This window comes from Cucurbita pepo, chromosome 8 (assembly GCF_057944985.1).
Source record: "Cucurbita pepo subsp. pepo isolate OVF chromosome 8, ASM5794498v1, whole genome shotgun sequence".
Classification (NCBI taxonomy): domain Eukaryota; kingdom Viridiplantae; phylum Streptophyta; class Magnoliopsida; order Cucurbitales; family Cucurbitaceae; genus Cucurbita; species Cucurbita pepo.
Window position 1 is genome coordinate 11,270,929 of NC_141805.1, and position 20,995 is coordinate 11,291,923.

The 20,995-nt window shown below is 36.0% G+C and overlaps 5 protein-coding genes across 13 annotated transcripts; 4 read left to right on the plus strand and 1 right to left on the minus strand.

The window, feature by feature from the left end:
* Positions 1-26: 26 nt before the first annotated feature.
* Positions 27-3,967, minus strand: LOC111800631 (uncharacterized). 4 transcript variants are annotated; one of them, XM_023684418.2, is made up of 7 exons: positions 3,804-3,967; positions 3,035-3,510; positions 2,568-2,759; positions 2,192-2,431; positions 1,435-1,652; positions 980-1,234; positions 27-503 (listed from the first exon to the last, which is right to left on the minus strand). In XM_023684418.2, exons 2-7 carry the CDS (start codon positions 3,453-3,455, stop codon positions 243-245), a joined length of 1,587 nt encoding a protein of 528 aa, XP_023540186.2. In that variant the 5' UTR covers positions 3,456-3,510; positions 3,804-3,967; the 3' UTR covers positions 27-242. The 4 variants fall into 4 exon arrangements, with proteins under 4 accessions (XP_023540186.2, XP_086982401.1, XP_023540184.2 ...); XM_087126275.1 differs by having other exon boundaries at positions 3,035-3,536; XM_023684416.2 differs by having other exon boundaries at positions 3,035-3,562; positions 3,804-3,966.
* Positions 3,968-4,739: 772 nt separating this feature from the next.
* LOC111800968 (Low temperature and salt responsive protein family) lies at positions 4,740-5,263 on the plus strand. The gene is made up of 2 exons (XM_023684906.2): positions 4,740-4,930; positions 5,085-5,263. The coding sequence occupies exons 1-2, from the start codon at positions 4,823-4,825 to the stop codon at positions 5,169-5,171; spliced, it is 195 nt and encodes a 64-aa protein (XP_023540674.1). The 5' UTR covers positions 4,740-4,822; the 3' UTR covers positions 5,172-5,263.
* Positions 5,264-8,081: 2,818 nt separating this feature from the next.
* Positions 8,082-12,494, plus strand: LOC111800743 (interactor of constitutive active ROPs 2, chloroplastic). Of its 2 annotated transcripts, XM_023684574.2 has the most exons (5): positions 8,082-8,295; positions 9,015-9,070; positions 9,392-9,489; positions 10,294-10,480; positions 10,779-12,494. In XM_023684574.2, the coding sequence occupies exons 3-5, from the start codon at positions 9,470-9,472 to the stop codon at positions 12,309-12,311; spliced, it is 1,740 nt and encodes a 579-aa protein (XP_023540342.2). In that variant the 5' UTR covers positions 8,082-8,295; positions 9,015-9,070; positions 9,392-9,469; the 3' UTR covers positions 12,312-12,494. The 2 variants fall into 2 exon arrangements, with proteins under 2 accessions (XP_023540342.2, XP_023540343.2); XM_023684575.2 differs by lacking the exon at positions 9,015-9,070.
* Positions 12,495-13,504: 1,010 nt separating this feature from the next.
* On the plus strand, positions 13,505-15,250 carry LOC111799632 (small ribosomal subunit protein uS12). The gene is made up of 4 exons (XM_023683051.2): positions 13,505-13,656; positions 14,178-14,333; positions 14,692-14,818; positions 14,935-15,250. The coding sequence occupies exons 1-4, from the start codon at positions 13,652-13,654 to the stop codon at positions 15,073-15,075; spliced, it is 429 nt and encodes a 142-aa protein (XP_023538819.1). The 5' UTR covers positions 13,505-13,651; the 3' UTR covers positions 15,076-15,250.
* Positions 15,251-15,987: 737 nt separating this feature from the next.
* Positions 15,988-20,958, plus strand: LOC111799585 (uncharacterized). Of its 5 annotated transcripts, XR_002815864.2 has the most exons (10): positions 15,989-16,244; positions 16,578-16,787; positions 16,869-17,135; positions 17,684-17,718; positions 18,134-18,229; positions 18,592-18,697; positions 18,791-19,320; positions 19,495-20,049; positions 20,273-20,295; positions 20,366-20,958. XR_002815864.2 is itself a non-coding variant. In XM_087126072.1 (8 exons), exons 1-8 carry the CDS (start codon positions 16,121-16,123, stop codon positions 19,924-19,926), a joined length of 1,791 nt encoding a protein of 596 aa, XP_086982198.1. In that variant the 5' UTR covers positions 15,988-16,120; the 3' UTR covers positions 19,927-20,958. The 5 variants fall into 5 exon arrangements, 2 of the variants coding, with proteins under 2 accessions (XP_086982198.1, XP_023538747.2); XR_002815860.2 differs by having other exon boundaries at positions 19,495-20,295; XR_002815863.2 differs by having other exon boundaries at positions 20,273-20,958.
* Positions 20,959-20,995: the final 37 nt, after the last annotated feature.

Below are 20,995 nucleotides of genomic sequence, written 5' to 3' on the forward strand. Positions count from 1 at the left end.
TTATGAAGGGTGAGAGGCTCAAGCGCTAAGTAACTAATGAATTGCTGTTAAATATAATAAAAGTAGAGTAATGTAATGTAATGAAGCAACGGTGATAAAATTACACACCCTTGTCCAAGAAGTGAAGACAAATGAAGAAGAGAATGATATCGATATTGATATCAATATGGCATTTACATCATCAGCATTTGGAAGGCAAAATCATCGCGTTACTATTTGCTGTATTTCGGGACGACGACGTATCATTTTACGGTAAGATCTATAGTACTCGCTATGTCTCCTCCTGTATTTCCTTCTAAAGGAGAAGCTTCCATTTTTTCCCTTCTGTCAACTGGCCCCTTGGGAGGTCCAAAAATGGTGGAAAATATCTGTCGATGACATTCATCACAAAAATAGAGATACGAGAAGTGTCCTTCATTTGAGAGCTTATGCAATATGGCTGCTGGTAAAATGCGGCCTATGTAATCAGTCATCGATCGTGGAACTACCTTATCATCTATTCCCTGTTCAAACATGACCAAAGTTTATATTAGAAAATCGAGTCGAGAATTTCCTATTGAAGTCTCTTTGATTGTCATATCATCATATCGCCATACGCTATATAAAAAGTACGTTTCAAGACACAAGACTTCCCTTCGCCCATCTAGCAACATAAGAGTCGAAAAATTCTGTATCTATGTAGATCATCAACATTACTATAATTGTTATTATTTGGGAGTTCAACAAGAGGGAATCGAACTACTAATATCATCATCGAGGGCATCAGTCTAAACCAATTGAAATATGTTCAAGTTGTCTATGCATCTATGTGTATTAGTATATATGATGTGCGTGCCAGTGGATGTCGTGAGAAAAAGGATAAGAGTTCCAAATAAACGTTCATAATCTTCCCATGGCAATTAGAACAAATAAGTCCAATTTAGGCAGTTAGCGTAAGATTTTGTATGATGTCATGTGAGGAAAAGAGAAGTGGCCTGACCTGCCATATATGAATCGGACCAACAAATCCGGCCAACTCACATTCTTCTTGACTGTACAATGATTTGAGCCAAGGAAGAATGCCTGTTCTTTGACACTTTCTCTGCACCCTAAGATCTGCCAAGCTAAAGCCCCAATTTGACACAAGTAGCATGGTTTCTTCTACAAATGGTTTGACATTTTTCTGGCGGATTGACTCTTCCACGTTCCTGTACCAAAATTCCCTAAACTTTGAATCTTCTATCAAAACTTCGTCCTGAAAATGTGAAGATTGTGAGTTGTGTTAGGATCGCACACACTCGATCAAGATGAACACAAAGAACAGGAGAGAGAAAATGCAAGGAGGAATCTTGGCGAAAGAATTTGTATTGATGACTTCAGGTATGAGGTACCATGTGATCGGGTGCACGAATGTAAGTTACGTAGCTATTTGAACCAAAAAATCCACTAACTCACCTTCTTTCCCAGTGATAGGGATAACTGTCTATCAATTTCTTCATGCCTTCCTGACAAAAAACTTCGGCGATAGAAGTAGGATAGAAATCTAGGAAATCTACGAGCTAAGAAATATAGAAATCTCTTCCGTGGACCCCAACTTTCCCAAGTTCTTCTCAACTCTTCCCTAGTCATGCTTTTTTCGTATGGATTGATCATTGGAGCTACCATGACTGCACCTGTAAATTCAAAAATATTCATTAAACTTCCAAAGTAAATGCATATTTAGTTTATGTTTAATCAATGACAGAATACAATTCATTCTAATAACCAGCGGATACAAGCAAGTCTAACTTCCTATGCTACTGAAATGGAAGATCTATTTATTCTTTCAACATACTATCAATCAACCAACCATGTCTTAGGTTCTGCGTGATATAGAAAGCACCGTACCCGAAAGGATACAAAAATCTCTGAAGGAGCATAGTGGCCCCAAAGAGTACGACATTGAGAAACTAGGTGAGAAGTACCTACTCATATATTGAGTTGTCTGCCAACTTTGTTTTGAGAGGCCCATAAAAACAAAGCTCTTATTCCTTTATGGGGAACAAAGCATGCAAAAGACACTCGTTTTTGTAACTTCTATAATCATATGTTCTTGAATATCTAATTTTCACCAGTAGATAAGATACTAAGCTTGCAAATATCATAAGATTCATAGTATCACACAGTACAGTCTCTCCAAACTATTAAAATTTATACGTACATTCTTACACACCTGCAATTCTGTCTGGGATATATCGAAGTGCAGCCCAAGCATGCATGGCTCCTTCTGAGTAGCCAAGCACCCAGAATTTTCCATTAATACTAACAGCATCAGCTAGGTGCAGCATATCTAGTGCTGATGAATTCAGGTTCCTGTTGGGATGAGGATCACTCTCCCCAAAACCAGGAAGATCATACGCGACCAAGCAAATACCAAATTCTTCGAGCAAAGACGATTTCACTCCCGGTATACCTGCCATAGAAATAGATGCTATAATGTTAATTCCACAACAATCTTCCCAAGAGTTAGGAATGTCCAACTTTTGTGATTCAAGAATTGCATTTCAAATAATTCAAGAGTCTCAAGATATTCTAATTATAATATTTACCTGCAAATCGAGATGAAAGAAAAGAATGTGGAGCTATTATGAAGAATCTAGCTCTATCAGCTGAAACGCCAAGAACATCATAGGCCAAGTGCCTGCCATCAGGAAGAAGTATGCGAGAAGCACTAGGAGGATGATCACGCACCTTCATAATCGGTCGGCTAAAGCTCTCGTGTCTGCTATTTACACAGATTACTGCAAATAATAGTTAATTATTGCATCAGAGCTCTGTATCGAATCAAGAAAATACCACAGTTTCACGATTACCACTCATAACATACTTGCCGGTAACACTAAGATTAAAATCAAGAGGAAAGATTACAAGATCTCCGCTCAATATTTGGTATGAAAATAATCAAAAGGAGAAATGTTTTAGTTGAAGCAATTTACAAAGAAAGAGTACTGTAATCTTCTGAATCAGAAATCGTCAATGAAAAAGGGAAAAAAAGAAGTTCAAAATCTGAACACACCTGTGAATGCGAGAATGGAAACAAAAAATATAACCGGCCAAGCGTAAACGGGGTCGCGATCCTCCGGCAAAAACTCGTTAAGAAAACTCAATCTAGCAATAACATTCGCGCAAGGTCCTCTAAGCTTTTGAGCAACATATGAATCCTCAGTAATCAAATTCTGCTGCACAATGTCCCTACACCCTCTCCCTAATTCAAGAAGAATTTCACCCCATGCGACCGCAAATCCCTTAACCTGATCCTTCAAACTCTCCGACTCCTCTGATTCATAGTTCCGCGACTCGACCTGGAAATCCGATCTCGTACTCTCATACGAAGGTGAAGAAATTCCGATCGGCTCCGCCATGTAACGGATCCCGGAATCCTCCACCAAACTTGCAAATTCTTCGCTCCATGAGCTCGATCCTCTGATTTCCGACATCGGCAACTGAATACTCACTCCTTCAACCACTTCAGAGACATCAAACTCCGTCCAGCTACAGTGAGTGTGCCCACAGAATGTCTATAGCGTCAGAGTCACACATTCATCTATATATATATATAGAGAGAGAGAGAGAGATTGTTCGTGTGAATTTGTGCTTTGCTTTAAGCGGAAAATTCCAGAGTAATAATGTCAAACCATCATATAACAGAACTAGAATCAATACTTTACAAGCGTGATAATGGAATCTCGTTTGTTCAACCACGTAAAAACCCTAGCCGAAACCGACCACCATTCAAAAGGAATCAAACTAATACACAAAACAATAAGCAATAAGAAAATACTTACTCAGAGATAAAGCCAAAAGCATCTCTGTTCCATTCTTAGCTTTCACTTTCCGACACTAAAATTTGCTGACCCTCTCTCCCTCTCTCCCTCTCTCTCCCTCTCTCTCTCTCTCTCTCTCTCTCTCTCTCTTGCATAACCTTTTCTTTTTTCTTGTGTGGGAATTGACTGGTTAACGCAATCCATTTCGTCATTACTGAGTGTTTATTAGCTTTCTTGCCGTCACCTGCTACAAATCCGACTAGACGATGAATGGAAACCGTCGATTGGCTCGTCTTTTGAGTGGCCATGAAAGCGACGTACACGATCTTTCCACGTCTCTAATTGCCGGATACCGGACTGGCCGGTTCGTGGTGCGGAGGTTTGAAAAAGGCGTCCACCTGCTGTGGACGGTTGCTGCCTACTGAAACATGATGGAGTGATGTGCGGGCAGACACGTGACGTGCCTGGGAATGTGCCTTTCTCTAAAACAAGTGTTTAGTAATTTATCCGCCCAAAATATATAAATAAATAAAAAAATATATATATATTCTTATTTTAGTTCTATTAAATGAAGAAAATTAAATGTTATAACAAAAATTGTTTCAAACAAAATCTATTTTTAGTTTAAATAAATTTAAAAAAAAATCTAAACAAGTTAGAAGCTATAAATGGTAAAGAATGATGAGATTAGATTAAATAAATTGTAAAGAATAATACATTTTTTAAATAAGTTGATGTAGATGAAATATAAAATTATTTAAAACTAATTAAAAATAATTGGTAAGAAAAGTAGTGACGTCATTAATTTTAAATTAGCGACAAAATTACGCGAATTATAAAATTAATATTCGTCTCAAATCAAATTTAAAACAAAAATAAATAAATTTATATATTTTAATAATTTAGTGTAAAAATGATAAGAAATAATTAAAGGATAAAAAGGTAAAAAGGGAGGTGCTAGAAATTAGGAAGAGGTTTTAAAAGGGGGGCGATGAAGAGGTCTGGGCTCGCGGCGGCTATTAGATAAGGGCTACGTGAAAATGCAAGGCGAACGAATCCCAAAGCGAATGGGCTCAGCCACCTTCGTAGAAGTTCTTATCGCTATCTTCATCCCTCCCCTCGGCGTCTTCCTCCGCTATGGCATTGGGGTAATTTCCTCTCCCTCTCTCGATTCAATTCGTTCCGGAATTTGATCCGAATTCAAACTTCTGATATCTTGATCGATCCATCTGATCTATGTTCGTTCGAACAACATTTTAATTAATTAATTAATTAATTAATTTTGTTGTATAAAATTTGCAGGTAGAATTTTGGATTGATTTGGTGCTCACATTTTTGGGATACCTTCCTGGAATTATTTACGCCGTTTATGTTTTGGTGGGGATGTGATGAAAAAAATATTGTTTTTTTATTTTTTTATTTTTTTATTTTGAGATTATTTTTTATTTTTTATTTTATTTTAATTTTCTGTTATTTTCCTATTCTCGAGCCTGCAAACCCTGCTACTGCCATGGCTTATCTGGATGGAATCCATCTTTTTAGGGGTCTAGACCATTTGGTAGTTGTGAGATATAGGATTTATTTTTTATTTTTTTAATTTGGAATGTAAAAAAAGAAAATTGAGATGAAATTAATGTAACTCGGATTTTTAGGTTGGAAATTTATTTATATACCCTTCTGATCATAACTGTTGTGAATTTAACCTTTCAATTTTGTTGAGGTTACAAAAGTAATTTATTAACTTTAATATCTCCTGATATTTTGCTTCTGTTTTCAGTAATATTTCTGGTCAAATTTACCATTTTAGCCTTGGCTCTATTTTTGGGGAAAAAATAAATCGTCTTTTAATCTTTAAATTGTCCATCTAAAAATAGAAACAATTTTTTTTTAATTTTTTTTACAGTATATCTATATATATATATATATATATATAATTTTTAAAAAATAAGAGAGTTATAAAAGCGCCCACTAGTAGCAGGCAAGGGAAAGGAGTTTGATTTATGTCGATTGATGTAGAGACAAACAATAATTGACAGCCACCGCAAAATTCCATTTCCCTTCTGGCAACAATAAAATGGCCGCCATGTTACGGTGGTTTTACTGTACGGCTTCCCAGGTCCACCGTGCCTCCGCCGGAACCGTCGCTTCCGCCCCCATGTGGGGCAGTTTTAATGCCCATGTGGGAAAACTTTAAACTTCCAATTCAAATTAAATTTAGAATTAGTTTTAAACTTAAAAACTAATATATACGGTATATATATATATATATAGTAATTAAATAAACACTTTGTTAATTTTACAATTAAACTAAAATTAATAAATAATTACAAAATTTAGTCTCACCTTACCAAGTTTATGGTAAATATTGATGAGTTAAACTATATTTACATTAAATAAAATAAAATAATGTAGAATAATTAATATTATGATAATTGGAGTTTAATACTATTAAATAAAATAATTGATCTTTAAGTTTATCATTAATTTGTTTCGGGTGCCACTCGATGGAGGCAACACTAAAACCTCCGAAGCTAGGAGGTAACACTAAAACCTCCGTTGGTTACCATAAGATTGACTTACCTGAAGCTAGGAGGTAACACAAAAACCTCTCTGTAAACATGTGTACCATATACTTTATACACAGGCCATACATGCGAGCATAGATAGAGAACTTTCTTGTCAAGCGAAAATGGGGCCAACTTTCTTCTCAAGGGACCGAAAATGGATTTAAATGATAAGTCCAGTCATTGCATTTGCATGTTCTTGCATTTAAAGAGTGATGTCACTTGCTAAGTATTTCTTTAAATACTCAAGTTATGTGTTACTTCTTTAAATATAAGTCTAACAATTCGCATGTTCTTCATTTAACCCCTAAGAGTGGGGTCACTTGCTGAGTATTTATTTAAATACTCAAGTCATGTGTTACTTCTTTAAATACTCAAGTCACGTGCTACTACATATTTCAGGTTACGACAAAACATTCATGTACGGCGGACGACGACATTGCAACTCGAGACGACGGTACATGCATAGGGTAGTGATATTTATTTTACTTGGGCTAGAATAAAATGTTTTTAATTTAAACGTTTATTTATTTTATTTAGCTTTTTATTGTGTCGGATGTTTTCTAAACACGTAAGTTTATGGCTGTGTTTTAAGATAAATATTACGTTTTATGGGATTTAAACGAAGTATTTCCACCTTCGTTTATGATATGTATACAGTAGATACCTAAAATTAAGTATAAATTTTTATGGAAATGAAGTATTTCCACTTTCAATGTTTATGATACGTATACAGTAGATACCTTAAATTAAGTAGAAAATTTCGAGTCGTTATCGTTGGTAAATAAAATAATATATATATGGTAAAGTAGAAATTTAAGTTTTCAATATTATTTATAACTCAATCATTTATGAGTCAAAATATACCAACTCTTTGAACAAATAATATATAAGAACAATCTAAGAGATTAATTAAAAAATAAATTATGTCTACCCACCACGTGTTTTATTGACCCACCCACATTTATCTTTAAATTACGCTGAGTATCCATAGTCAAATATCCTACATCTTAACCAACCAACTATTTTGTTTTAATCCTAAATTTATGGCTATATCTATAATCAATTATCCATTTTATTTTAAAAATTTATTAAGAAAAAAAAAATAACTAGGTTAAAAACACAAATTCAGTATTTTTATTGTAACAACGATTTAATTTATAAACTTTGATACGTAGCAATCTACCAAAGTTTTTCATTTTAATATGTAACAATAGGAATTTACTGTACAACGGCTAAATTATTGTCATATAAAATATTATTAAGATTTAATGAGTTTTTAAATTTGTTAAAATTTAATACATAAAGTTGAAAAAAGAAAACTGTTATTTAATAAAAAATAATATTTTTGTCTAAAAATTTGAAATAAATGATTTTTAAATGATGAAATTACAAACTTTGTCACAAAATTAGAAATTAATTATATAATTTTGAAGTTAGATTTTGGTGTTTAATGGCTTTATTGAACTATAAAGAATAATAATTATAGTTTATATAAGTTTTTCAATGAAATTTATAATTTAATAATTTTAAAATAAATAAAATAACCTTTTCGATGCAAATTAAAAATCTTGAAAATGTAATTGAATGTTAATTAATTAATATTGACGCGTGTTGTTTTCCATTGGAAAAGGGCTGAAAAGAACATGTGATTGGAGGGTGAAAACGCGCGTGAAACATGAAGCGCGTGTTACGAATAAAAATGCACCCACGTAACAGACTTTTGAAGAGCGAGAAATAGAAATTGAAAGAAACTCGGGAACTGAGCTCACAACCAGCTGAAGAAGAAGAAGAAGAAGACGACGAAGAAGAAGAAGAAGAAGAAGAACTAGTGCTTTCTTCACCACTTCTCATTTTCGCACTTCCTCTTCAATCTTAAGTTCAAGAGGGAAAAATACCAGGTTTATCTCATTTCAAGCGGAATAGCAGAGGTAGACTTCCATTTTCGGGTAAGATTTTATGAACACTCTGTTTTGTCCCGCATTTCGCTTCGTCAAATGCTGTCGAGCAAGAAGAATGCTGGTTTTTTCTTTGTTTTATGCTCTCTTGGTTTTCTGTTCTAGTTGCTGAAAGATCTGAGTTCGCTTGGTGTTGCATCCGAGTATTGCTTAATATTGTGTATTTTTGGAAGTTATCATCGTGTTTTTCGGATAGGTTTGCTTTTGATGATGCAAAACTGTTTGAATCTTTGCTTGTTTTTTCCCTGGAAGCCTATTATTCCTCGCTGGCAAGTTTGATGTTGTGTTTCTGCTTCTTATTTTTTTGAATGTTGAATGCTTTATATTCTCAGATCTGTGAGTTCAATGCGTTTGAAGCTTCTGAGCTCCTTTTTCGTCTGGATTTTCAGTTTGTTTACCCAACTTGGAGACTCTGAAAGCACTTCTTCACCATTCACCATTAATGTTTTTGCTTCTTCCTCGGATGTGTGTTTTTTATTCAATCTACTTTTTAGGATCCACTGTTGACGAAATGACATTTACTGAAAGAGAAATACTGCTTTTCTCAAAATCGAATACATATCCTAAAGTGAGTATGTGTTTTTCCATTTCTGAGTGATTCTGGAAATTACAAACTCTAAGTACTGATAATCTTCCTCTGAAAATCTGTGCGTAATACACTTCATAAAATACAGTAATTTCATGTCATAATTCTTTTGGATGAATTTCAGGGGTCCATTTGGTCACTGTAGGGCAAAAAGGAGGAGCAAAAGGGAGAAAGTAGAGGGTAAAAAGTCTGAAATATGTTTTGTAGCATAATGATAAATATATGCTTTTCTTTCTTGCAGTTTTTCATTTACTTTATTATTTGAAAAAAGGTTGAAGTAAAATTATGCTATGGTTTGGCTTTTGTTGGTTGTAGTGGGGTTAGATTTTTGGGGTTTCTTTGAAGGGATTGTATTGTGTGTTGTCTTTTTTTGTTAAGTTTGGTACTGATGTTGATCTATGGTAGTAAGGTTGCTATCCTTTGTGAATGATTTTTGTACAAACATATATTGTCCTCCATTTTCTGTTTATTTCTCAGTCAAGATTCTCTCTGCTGTTTCAGGTACTGTGGGTCAGACGACTCTAGAACTCAATTATTTTATTACCTGCTTGATTATTTTTCTAAAGGAAACACACAAGCATGCAGACCCCAAAGGCAAAGTAAGATTATCTTTAGTTTTTGAATTGCTTAATCAAACGGTTTTCTTTTGTTCATCTTTTGGCTCCCCACAAACTAGAGCAGAACTCCCCGCTTTCATTCTTGAGCTCTGTTTGTTTCTAACTGTAATCTTGTTATGTATGTTTTTTTTTCAAGATCCAACATGGTCTAAGAACAAAAATGTAGTAGGGTCAGGTGGATGTCTTGTAAGAAGGGTTGAGTTACGTGCAAACAGATATGCATACATATAAACTGTTCAAGAAGCATCTTAGACTCTCTGCTTGTATGTAGCTACGCCAAATTGTCGATGTACTGGCTGATTTTTTTTTGTTTTTTTGTTGGGTTAGATGGTAATTCTCAGTTTTGATTTTTCAAGTTGGTGATTGCAAAAAGAGGGAGAGGGTAAGAAGAAGATGAATAAGACTAGTAGCACATAGATACATTAATTTAGTATATACTAAAGGTGTTTGAAAGCATATGATTTTTAGAATTGTTCTTTTCATTGCTGGAAATGCAAATGGGAATATGGAATGTAGTTGATATGGTAGTTTGTATGCATCATCATAGTTTTGAGGAGGCAATTGTTGAACCTTGTGTGTGTGAATGATTTTCCTAATCTGTTTGAACCCATTTTTTAGAACCCTTTTCTTGTACTTTTTTTGAAACTTAAACTTGTTCTTAAAATTCAGGTAAAAAGTAACAAAACAAGAAAATTTATTGGTAGAAATCAGAAAGTTATCAAAGGGGCTTAAAGAGTTGAACTAATATTATGGCTAGATCTTACAGTTGTTTGAATTGGATTGCAGAGCTAGCTCCTCAGAGGTAACTCAAAGAAAATCTCCCAGAACACCCCGAACCGCTCGTCAACTTAAGACTCCAGCCACAGATCCTGATTCCGTTTCCACTTCTCCACTTGCTGCTAGCAAGACACCTAAAGAGAGAAGTCCAAGGGTAGTGACTGACCGCAAGTCACCACGATGTCTGGCCGCTGAGGTACTTGTTTTACATTTTACGACTAACTATATAGAGATTCACATCAGTTATGTTAAAAGTTTTGTCTTAAAACTTTTATTTTCAATGTCTGCCCGCAACTCTATTTTCAAATGAGTGACTATTAAGCCTATGAAATTAAAAAAATATCGAAAAAGTCAAGATCTATTGGATACGAAACAAAAATCTAGTAACTTATTGGATGCAATTGAAAGTATAAGGACATGTTATACATTTTTTATAAGTTCATGAACTTATAATTTTGCTTTGTTCAATATTGGTAACATTTTTCTCACTTTAGAGTAAAGGGTCCAGTAAAGTGGTTGAATTGGAATCACGGATTTCTCAACTCCAAGAGGAGCTGAAGAAAACAAGTGAGCAACTGAGCGCATCTGAATCACACAAAAAGCAAGCCCAACTGGAAGCCGAAGAAGCAAAGAAACAACTATCAGATATGTCTGCAAAGTTTGAAGAATCCCAACAGCAGGTGCTTGATCTCTCAGCTTCTGAGGAAGATCGTGTTCAAGAACTGCACAAACTTTCTCAAGATCGAGATCGAGCATGGGAATCCGAGCTCGAAGCTGTTCAGAAGCAGCACGCAATGGATGCTGCTGCATTGGCGTCCGCCATGAATGAAGTTCAGAGGCTCAAGGTCCAGCTGAACATGGTGTCTGAATCCGATGAAACTCGAAGTAAGCTTGCCGAGTCTGCACAAGTTGAGATGGATTATTTAAGAACACAGTTCTCAGAGACTCTCTCCCTTGTTGAAAAACTGAAAAACGAGCTTAGTTACTGCAGAGAATCTGAAGCTCAAGCCCTCAACATAGCAAGGAAAAGCCAAAATCAATTCGAAACAGCCAAAGCAGCTGTGGAAAAGCTTCAATCAGATGGAATCAAAGCCGTTGAAGCCTACAACTCTTTGTCATTAGAATTGGAGCAATCAAAAGCTCAAATTCAATCATTGGAGGGTCATATCAGCAACAAGACTCACAAAGGCTCAGATTCAATCACCGGCAGTACGAATGAAATCAATGACATTAAGACTGAGCTTGCCGCTATGAGATTGGAAGCCGATAAATCAAAATCTGCATTAAGTGCAGCTGAGACAAGGTTTGAAGAGGAATCAGTTCGTACAGCAATGCAAATTAGAATTGCTCATGAACTTGTGGAACAAATGAAGGTAGAGTCATGTCAGAAAGAGGAAGAATTGGATGCAGAACTCAAGGAAGCCAGAAAAGACATTGAACAATTGAGAGAAGACCTTAAGGAAAAAGAAACTCAATTGTGCAGTGTCGTGGAGGTAAACAAGGACTCTGAAATAGCAATGGAGCTAAAGAAGCTGGAGGCCGACATGGCGGAGTTAAAGACCAAACTGTTGGATAAGGAGACAGAATTGCAAAGTACATCCGAGGAAAACAATGCACTTAAAAACAAGATCCAAAACATAGAAATGGAAATGAATAGAATCAACGATGAAGCAGCCACTTCGGCAGAAACAACCAAAGCTGCAGAGCAAGAAGCAGATAAAAATGGCCAAAGAGCGGCGCGAGCCGCCGAGCAGTTGGATGCTGCACAGGCTGCGAATGCCGAAATGGAGGCTGAGCTAAGGAGGCTAAAGGTGCAAACAGACCAGTGGAGGAAAGCAGCTGAGGCTGCAGCTGCTATACTGTCAACCGGCAACAATGGGAAGCTTGTTGATAGAATAGTTTCATTGGAGAACAATTATCCTCTAGGCTCACCGTACTCGGAAGATCTCGACGACGAGTCGCCGAAGAAGAAGAACGGAAATATGTTGAAGAAGATAGGAGTTTTGTGGAGAAAAAACCACAAGTAAAGTACTGAAGATTCTTGTATGAATGTGTGTTAGTTTAGTAGGATGTTTTATGGTCTCCTCTGTTCTGTTTTTTACTTTCCCATTGCCTTTTGGTTTGTTTTATGTTTGAAGACTCTGTTCTGGGCACTCTCTATCTATGTATGCAGAGGCTAGAATTGGGCAATGCCCCACTTTACTTTTCAATATCTTTTTTCTTTGCATCTTTTGCAGTGCACATAGAAAATATGAATGCTTGTATTACGATGAATGCTTAAATTACCCGTAATACAGTAATACATTTTGGATGATAAAAGTCCCGTCTCGACTAATTTAGAGAATGATCATGGATTTATAAATAAAGAATACTCTTATGGGTTTATAAATAAAAAATACTCTCTCTATTGATTTGAGGCCTTTTGGGAAGCCCAGAGCAAAGCCGAGAGCTTATGCTCAAAATGGACAATATCATACTATTGTGAAGAGTCGTGTTCGTCTAACATGGTATCAGAGCCATGCCCTAAACTTAGTCGTGCCAATAGATTGAAATATCGAACAAAGGACTCCAAAAAGGAAAAGGAATCAAGCCTGCTCGAAAGGTACGAAAGCAGTAAAAAATGACTAAGACTCCAAAGGAGTCGAGCCTCGATTAAGGGGAGGCATACTACTAAGACTCCAAAGGAGTCGAGTCTCGATTAAGGGGAGACGTGCTACTAAGACTCCAAAGGAGTTGAGCCTCGATTAAGGGGAGGCGTGCTTTGTTCGAGGGGAGGTGTTGGATAATGAAAGTCCCACATGATACTATTATGGAGAGTCGTGTTGGCCTTACATACATTTTTATTAATAAGTTATTTTTATTAATTTAGCTTAAATTTTAATTTATATAATTTATATTTAAAAATTAAACTTAAATATAATATACATAAAAAAGGAAATAACCACGATTTTACAGGTTTTTTTCTTTTGATTAATTATTAAAATGTATAATTATTTTCAAATTCACTTTAAATTTTGATAGCATTTTTTTTTCAGGTATATTTAAGACTAAAATAATGAAATATGAAATATATATTTAAGACTAAGAGGGGCAACTTCGTATAAATACGATCATATGAAGGGTAATTATGTAAAAAGACAGTTCAAACTCGCTATTGTTTGGGCTCAAAGACAAAATTTCATTGGTGGGGGCCCAAATTGTTTAATGGGCTGAAGTTGCAACTATCGGCCCGAACCATGTGCTCCATATATTAGAGTTCATTCGTGCACGAGTTTCTTCCTGAAGCCTAGGGTTTTGGTGCGCAGCTCTTCCATCTTCAACTTCCGAAACCCTCGCCGAAGTCGAAGAACCCGTTCTTTCTGCAAACATGGGGTAAGATTGTTCGCCTTGAGAGGTTTTTGAAACAATGCTTTGAAAATATTCTGAGATAACGGAAAATGATGTCGTGAAGAAGGGATGCTTGGTTTGTGGATTGAGTTTTGTTATGGCTACTTGATTTGTATCGGTTTTGAAATGATTTACTTGCTTCACCATCTTTTGCTTTGCATACGAATATTCGATTTATATAAGTTTTGAACTTATTTGTGATTTTTATTCCAATGAGTTGGATTTTCTTTTGTGGATTTTTCAACTACGTTTGTATGCGAAGGAGTGAATGATTGTGAGGACGTTTTCTGCTTTTAGTTTTGAACAAACGCTTGTTGGAGTTCTTCATCTGATTTGAAATTCAGTTGATTTTTGTAATGCCATCGAATTTGAATGAGCAAGCGCGAGTTAAGATGAACTCGCGAGAAATATTATAGCACTTTGGATAATTCCAGGCGAATATCAGGTTGTGATTTTTGTACCTGGTTTTGATTGATTGGTATTTTTTTGACAATCTTACCCAACAGGAAGACTCGCGGTATGGGAGCGGGACGCAAGCTGAAGTCCCACCGTAGAAGGCAAAGGTGGGCTGACAAAGCCTATAAGAAGTCTCACCTTGGCAATGAATGGAAGAAGCCATTTGCCGGGTCTTCTCATGCGAAAGGCATTGTTTTGGAAAAGATGTAAGACATCAAACGTACTGTTTACTTGAGAAATAATATGTTTAATGTCATGGCTAGCAATATGTTCCACTACCTCGATTGTACATTGTAATTTCGTTTGTTAGTTTGCATTGTGTGATTTTATCAATATGGATTCTATACAACCAGAAAATTGTGTCACTTGGTTGATTTTATTGTTGGTCGAATGATTTTAGTTTTGGTAACTTCAGACTGTATATAGAGATCTTAAATTTAGTAACCTAATGGATAAATTTATGCAGGTTCTCTCCGATGTAAACTGCTTTTGAATAATTTTTTTAATTTTATTTCGCTATGTTAATGTTTGGTATCTAAATAAGCAATGCTATTCTGATCACAGAGGTATTGAAGCTAAGCAGCCTAACTCTGCCATTAGAAAATGTGCCAGAGTCCAACTCATCAAAAATGGAAAGAAGATCGCTGCCTTTGTACCCAATGATGGTTGCCTCAATTACATCGAGGAAAATGTAAGTCTGATCTTATGCTATTGCCCCCTTCCAGTATAAGATAAGATAAGATTCGAAAAAGAAAGACCCAATGAGATGAAAAGAGCTTAAAACTGATATGGAAACTGTGATTGCAGGACGAAGTGTTGATTGCTGGATTCGGTCGTAAAGGACATGCCGTCGGAGATATTCCCGGTGTTCGATTCAAGGTCGTGAAGGTCTCTGGTGTTTCTCTCCTTGCCCTTTTCAAGGAGAAGAAGGAGAAGCCAAGGTCTTAAATTTGTTTGGCAGAGCTTGTTTGTTATCTTCTTACAGTTTTCTATGGATAATTTTAGAGTACTTTCAGATATTGATTATTGGATATTTTGGACTATGATGTAGTTATTGCTCTCTTTTTGCACTCTGAATTTTGACAACTTTTGGCATTTTTGAATTACAACCATTTTGCTCAAACTATAGCTATGTTGAGTTCTTGATTGGTTGGTGTTCAGGTTAGCTATGAATTCTCCTTGTGGGCTTTCTCTTTTGGGCTTCCCTCTCAAGGCTTTAAAGCGCGTTTTAGTTTTAAAGCCTGTTTTAAAGCCTCGAGGGGAAGCGTGAAAGGAAACCTGGAAAAGGATAATATAGCAGTTGATTATACTTTCACCTGGAAAAGGATAATATAGCAGTTGATCTGAGCAGTTGATTATAATATAGCAGTTGATCTGAGCAGTTGATTCAGAATTAACCTGAAAATTATAATTCCATTATATATTTTTTTATTATGAAAACTTTGATTAATTTATTTTCAAAATCATTTGCAATTCAGGTTTTAGTATATTTTCAAGTCTTAACAAATTAAAATTGATTATAGAATTAAATAAATATGTCTTAACAATTTATAATTGTTACAATTAAATTATATTTTCTAAATCCACAAAAATTCAAAATTACAATAAAAAGGAAATTAATCTTTTATATAAAAAATTTAAGGATTTAAATTGTTTTCCTTTTAGACTTAAAATATAGTTGAAGTAGAATCGACAATAATTTAATTGAAACAATACGTATTTTAGTAAATTTAAAAACTTAATTTCAATGAATTTGTGGAAAATATTATGAAAATATTATTAGTGAGCCGTGTTTTTTCTTTTTTAATTTCTAATTTTAAACCGCCACTTCCACCAATTTCAAACAAACAAATACAAATACAAGAAAAGATCAGAACCCCTTTTTCCCTCTCCTAAACCTCCCGCCCCTCTCTCTCCGCCTTCGATTTTTCAAATCATTCAATCCGAGTCGGACAGTTCCTCACCTCTTCCGCGCTTCTTCCAGATCTGTCTCATGGACGCCGTATATACTGATCATGATCGCCGTTTTAGCCGTCTCAGCCTCATCGATTTCGCTTCCGAGGACGATTTGCTAATCTCTTCTCCTTCCTGCGACTTCCATGACGCCAATTCTTTAGGTCCGCTCCGGCCGTTCTCATTTCAGTCTCGTTCTGTTTCATTGTGTTGTGAATCTTACTTTTACTGATGATTTTATCCTTTTCCCGCTTGTTCTATGTATTGAGCTACTCGTGTTCGATTTTTGTTCTGTGGTTTTTTTTTCTCGGATGTTTCATTTTCTTTTCGTTTTTTCAACTCAATTGGCAGCAGTCGCTTTCACTTTTTTATTTGGTTGAAAATTAACCCTGTTGTTCATGTGTGGAAGCTTTGTATTGTTTTTCTAGTTTTGATTTTACATAATGTTTGAGAATCTTGAAGTTTTGATGATTGTATTGGACTTCGGTTCTGTGTAGGCTTTGCAAAGGAGGATGAGGAACAGGACAATTTTGAACGATTAGAGACTGTGGATTCTAACAGAATAGAGGAAAGAAAAGATGGCTTCGAACAGAGAGAGGATGAACCTCAATTACTCCCATCTTCCGAACCGGAAAGGATCGAAAGAAATGGGAAATATAACTTGCGTAAGAGTTTAGCATGGGATAGTGCTTTCTTAACTGGTGCAGGTATTCTTTTATTTGCATTTGGAATGTGACATTAGTTTTGTCCCAGTATTCCTCTTACATACATAACTTCTTGTATTTCAGGGTTTTTGGATCCTGAAGAGTTAACTAGCATGATTGCACCAGTGGGCAGGCATGAAAAACGTGTATTACCCATAATTCCAGAAGATGTTCTGAAATCTTCAGATTCAATTTCTACATTGGGTAGTGAAATTATGCCATTGGAAAGCATTGAGGGCAATTTATTCGAAGATGTTAGGGCTTCAATTCAGAAATCTAGTAGAACAATTGGGAAATCTAACTCGAGGATTAAAGTTGAATCCGGGCGACAGGGAGCACTAAAACTGCCTTGTGAGTAACTTCAAACACAAAAATTTTAGTTTAATGATTTTTTTTTTTTTTTTTTTTGGGATAGTTTTATCTAGATACAATGAGAAGCCCATTCTCAATAACCCAACTTCATAATGGGAGCGGTACTTGAGTTTTGATATGGTTACTGCTCAGAACCACCTTTTCTTATTAAAACATGGAGCTACTTGCGTCCTATATCAAATTGCCACCTTCTATGTATTAGATGGAAAGATTCATGCGGACCAGATTACAGAACATAAATATTTTCACTTCTTTATATTTTCCTCGACTATTTTGCGACAGCTGAGAGATTTTTCACCTTCTTCCCTCCCCAATGGCAATTCACATCTGTGTTTTGTTTTGTTCGTTTGGACCTTGTCTTTTCTTTTCTTTTTGCTCCATGCTAATCTGTCTGTTGCAATTTTCGAGTAATTATTCATTAATTCTGCAGGAGAGATTTCGTTGTGGGTTTAGCAAGATTTATGAATCTTTTATAGTATCTTTTGTATCTCATCAAAACTGAATCTGACATTACTCATTATTTTCAGCTCCAGGACGGCTTGATCTTACTTCACAAAATAAGGCAAGTTAAATGAATTTTTCAATCCTTTTGGTGTTTCACAGCAATTTTTTCTTTGTTCCTTATCCTTTCAAAAGTTGTATTTTGATGCTTGGATTTTCATACACAGTTCCTTTGGGCCCTTGCCATTAGATATTTGTCTAGCATTTAACTGAAATTTTGGTTCACTGGTTCTCAGAAATGAAAACACACCTTATATAGGTGGTGGTTAAAACACTGTCATCCGAAAATTCACTTAAGAGCTTAGAAAATTTTTATTTTCAGGGACCAAAAAAGATCTTTATGCTCAGCTTAAGGATTAGAATAGAACATTTGAGTATATATCAAAATAAAATAAATGTAGAAGTACAAAGGTCAAAATTAGATTTAAACCTTTTTTTACGTATTCAAACCATAATGTTCCAGTGTAACATTTCAGATAAAGGACGGGTCTGCGTCCAGTAAGCAAAGTGATGGGTTGCAAGGACCTGGGAGAACCACTAAGCAGAATTCTTCACAACCACGCGAGGCACAGGTGAAGTATAAGCCTAAGTTTTTTTTATAACTGATCTTATGTCATTCAAATATCTCTTGGCTTCTGTGGCTATTAAACCAGAGCATGGTTAGTTGCATTAACTGAGACACTGGCAATATTATTTCTAGCTGTTTTGACTGGATTACATTATATTCCAGTAGTCTGAAATTTGTGTTAAAGTTCACAGTGTTCGTTAGCTTGTAGTGACTGGTGGCCAAGGAAGGCGAGTGTACAACACCTGACTATACATTAGCATATGCATGTCTAATAGCGATGTCATTTCTTGATCGTCCATTTTGTACTTATTTGCCCCACATATTTTTTGCTGCTTCTGAAAAAAGAAAATATTCTTACTTTTGAAGCAACTGAAGGCAATGGGCAAGCTTCCTTCAAACTCAACGTTGTCCAAGAGGCCTTCACTTGCCGCCACTGTGAATGATAGTACTACGAGTGGTGCAGGATCTGCAGGTAACTAAAACTTGAATTTAACTTGGCTAAATTTGTTCTTTGAACTGGGATTCTTGTATCTATCTATTCTGAATTTTCTCATGCGAATTGCAGATGGGCAGGATTCAGTTAGTCTTAGATCTGCTACACACAAGCTTTCCCGACTTCCAACTGCCGGCACGAGAGAGCAAAAGACTTCCTCTGAAGTTTCTATAAGTTCATCTAACAAGGTCGGTAAATCTTCCTCCAAAGATGCAAGGATAAAAACAGATTGTAAGGCTTCACCTTCCTCTGGTAGCACCCAGAAAACACAATCGCGAGTTGCACCTAAGGTCAAGACTCGTATTGGGAATTCTCGTCTCCCTTCCTACTCGATATCTCAAAGTAAGCATTCTTCAGGAATATCATCTGCTAGCTCTAAAAGTGAGTGGTCGACAGAGTTGTCATCAAATTCCACTCATGAACTTCAATCTTATAGCTCAAGAGCCAGCCTTCACTCAATTTCGAGTAAAAGAATCTCCGTAGACAGCGATGCATCTCATGATGGAAGTAACCCTGCTGTTGGATCCCATACTCAAACTACTGGCTCAATAAAGCCTTCGGGCCTTCGATTGCCATCACCTAAAATCGGGTACTTTGATGGGGTAAGTTTTGTGTTTTATTGTATCAAGTTTCTGAGACTACTTTATTTGTAGACCCAATATTCAAAAAGCAACCAAATGGTTATCAAAATGGGAAATACCATTTTATGTTTTTAATTTTTCAAAATTTTAGAATTGAATATTTTTTTAATACGTTTTCATGACTGCATTTCACAGGGGAAAACTTCTATCATGAAATCTAATGTGTCTGTACCTGGTGGCACGACTAAGATTGGAGCTGGAAATCTCAGCGGAATTGGAGGCCAAAATAAGACCAAGCCTTCAAAGCTTCAACCTGTTACAGTGTTGCCCAAGAGCACAACTCGTGCTGTTAGTCAGCCTAATTTGAATTTGAAATCTCATAAAACCACTGCAACTAAGATGTCCAAAACGAATGAACTCGACCAAGAAGTCAAGGAGCTTGGTTGTGATGGATCAAATACTGATATGCATAATTCAGATGTATGCGCGATTTCAATTGCTACGAGGGAAAAGATGAGCCTAGAAAATGAAGCAGGAAGTAAAAATGAAGCAGGAAGTAATGCAAACGAAACGACATCAGCGGATACTGATGGAGAACTTAACGGATTACAAAACTTCGGGACCTGATGTTCATGGTATACTTCCATTTCAGAGGATCCTTGAATGTGATAAGAGAATTTGTTCAAGAGGGTTCAATGTAATACCGTGGAAAGAATTCATTATGAAGCCAACTGTATGCTCTTGCAGAAGGTAAGTCGGAATCATGAATATGGTTTGGTATCAACTCACCTAAAGAGTATAACTGTTCTAAAGTATTCTCGGCTTGTGAATATTATCTGATAATGTTCAAAGGAAAGCTTCCCACCTTCTTCTGAAAACTCAAAAAGTATTCTCCTCTCACTGCTCATTTAACTTCGGTAACTGTTGTTGACAAAGAACTTATCATCTCTAACTGAGGATCTCTCTGTCTCAGCTGCGGCCTCAGATATGGATCAAGTAAGACCCATCTTGCCATCTAAGCAGACCGTTCTTAAAACAAACAGTTCTAATGTTGTGGCTTGTCCAGGTGTGTCCGTCTGGTCCAGTGTTTCCTGTTGATATCCCAGATCTGGGGTTTCTGGTGGAATGTGAAGTTCTGTTGTGCTGCATTTGAGCATCCGATACCAATTACATGGAGACGTTGAGTGATCTGAGTTGGTATTGTCGTATGTCGTCAACTGCTTGTGGGTTTTGGGAACGAGATTGACCAGTGATTCAAGTTGGGATCCTCGTGTTCGTCATGCTTGTGAGCTTTGTGAACAAGATAGACCAGTGATTTGAGTTGGGTATCATCGTGTTCTCAATGCTTCTGATAGCTTTGGGAACCAGAGTGACCAGTGATTTGAGTTGGTATCATCGTGTTCGTTGTGCTTGTGAGCTTGGGGAACAACAGTTTTGAAAGATTGAAGAGGTGTTTGGTTACGTTAGTTTCACACCATGCGGAACCCAAAAATGGTTGGTATATTTGAACCCTGTTAGTTCATGAATAGTACTGTAGATGTTCCTCTTTTAACCATTTTGCTGAACTAAACATTTCTTATTTCACAGAATGGTGTAATTGAATGATAATTTTGTAGTAGTTAATAAAAAATAAATATTACCATGCTTAGAATTGATGTATGAACGATTTTCAAATCGAACAAACCCAATTAGCCAG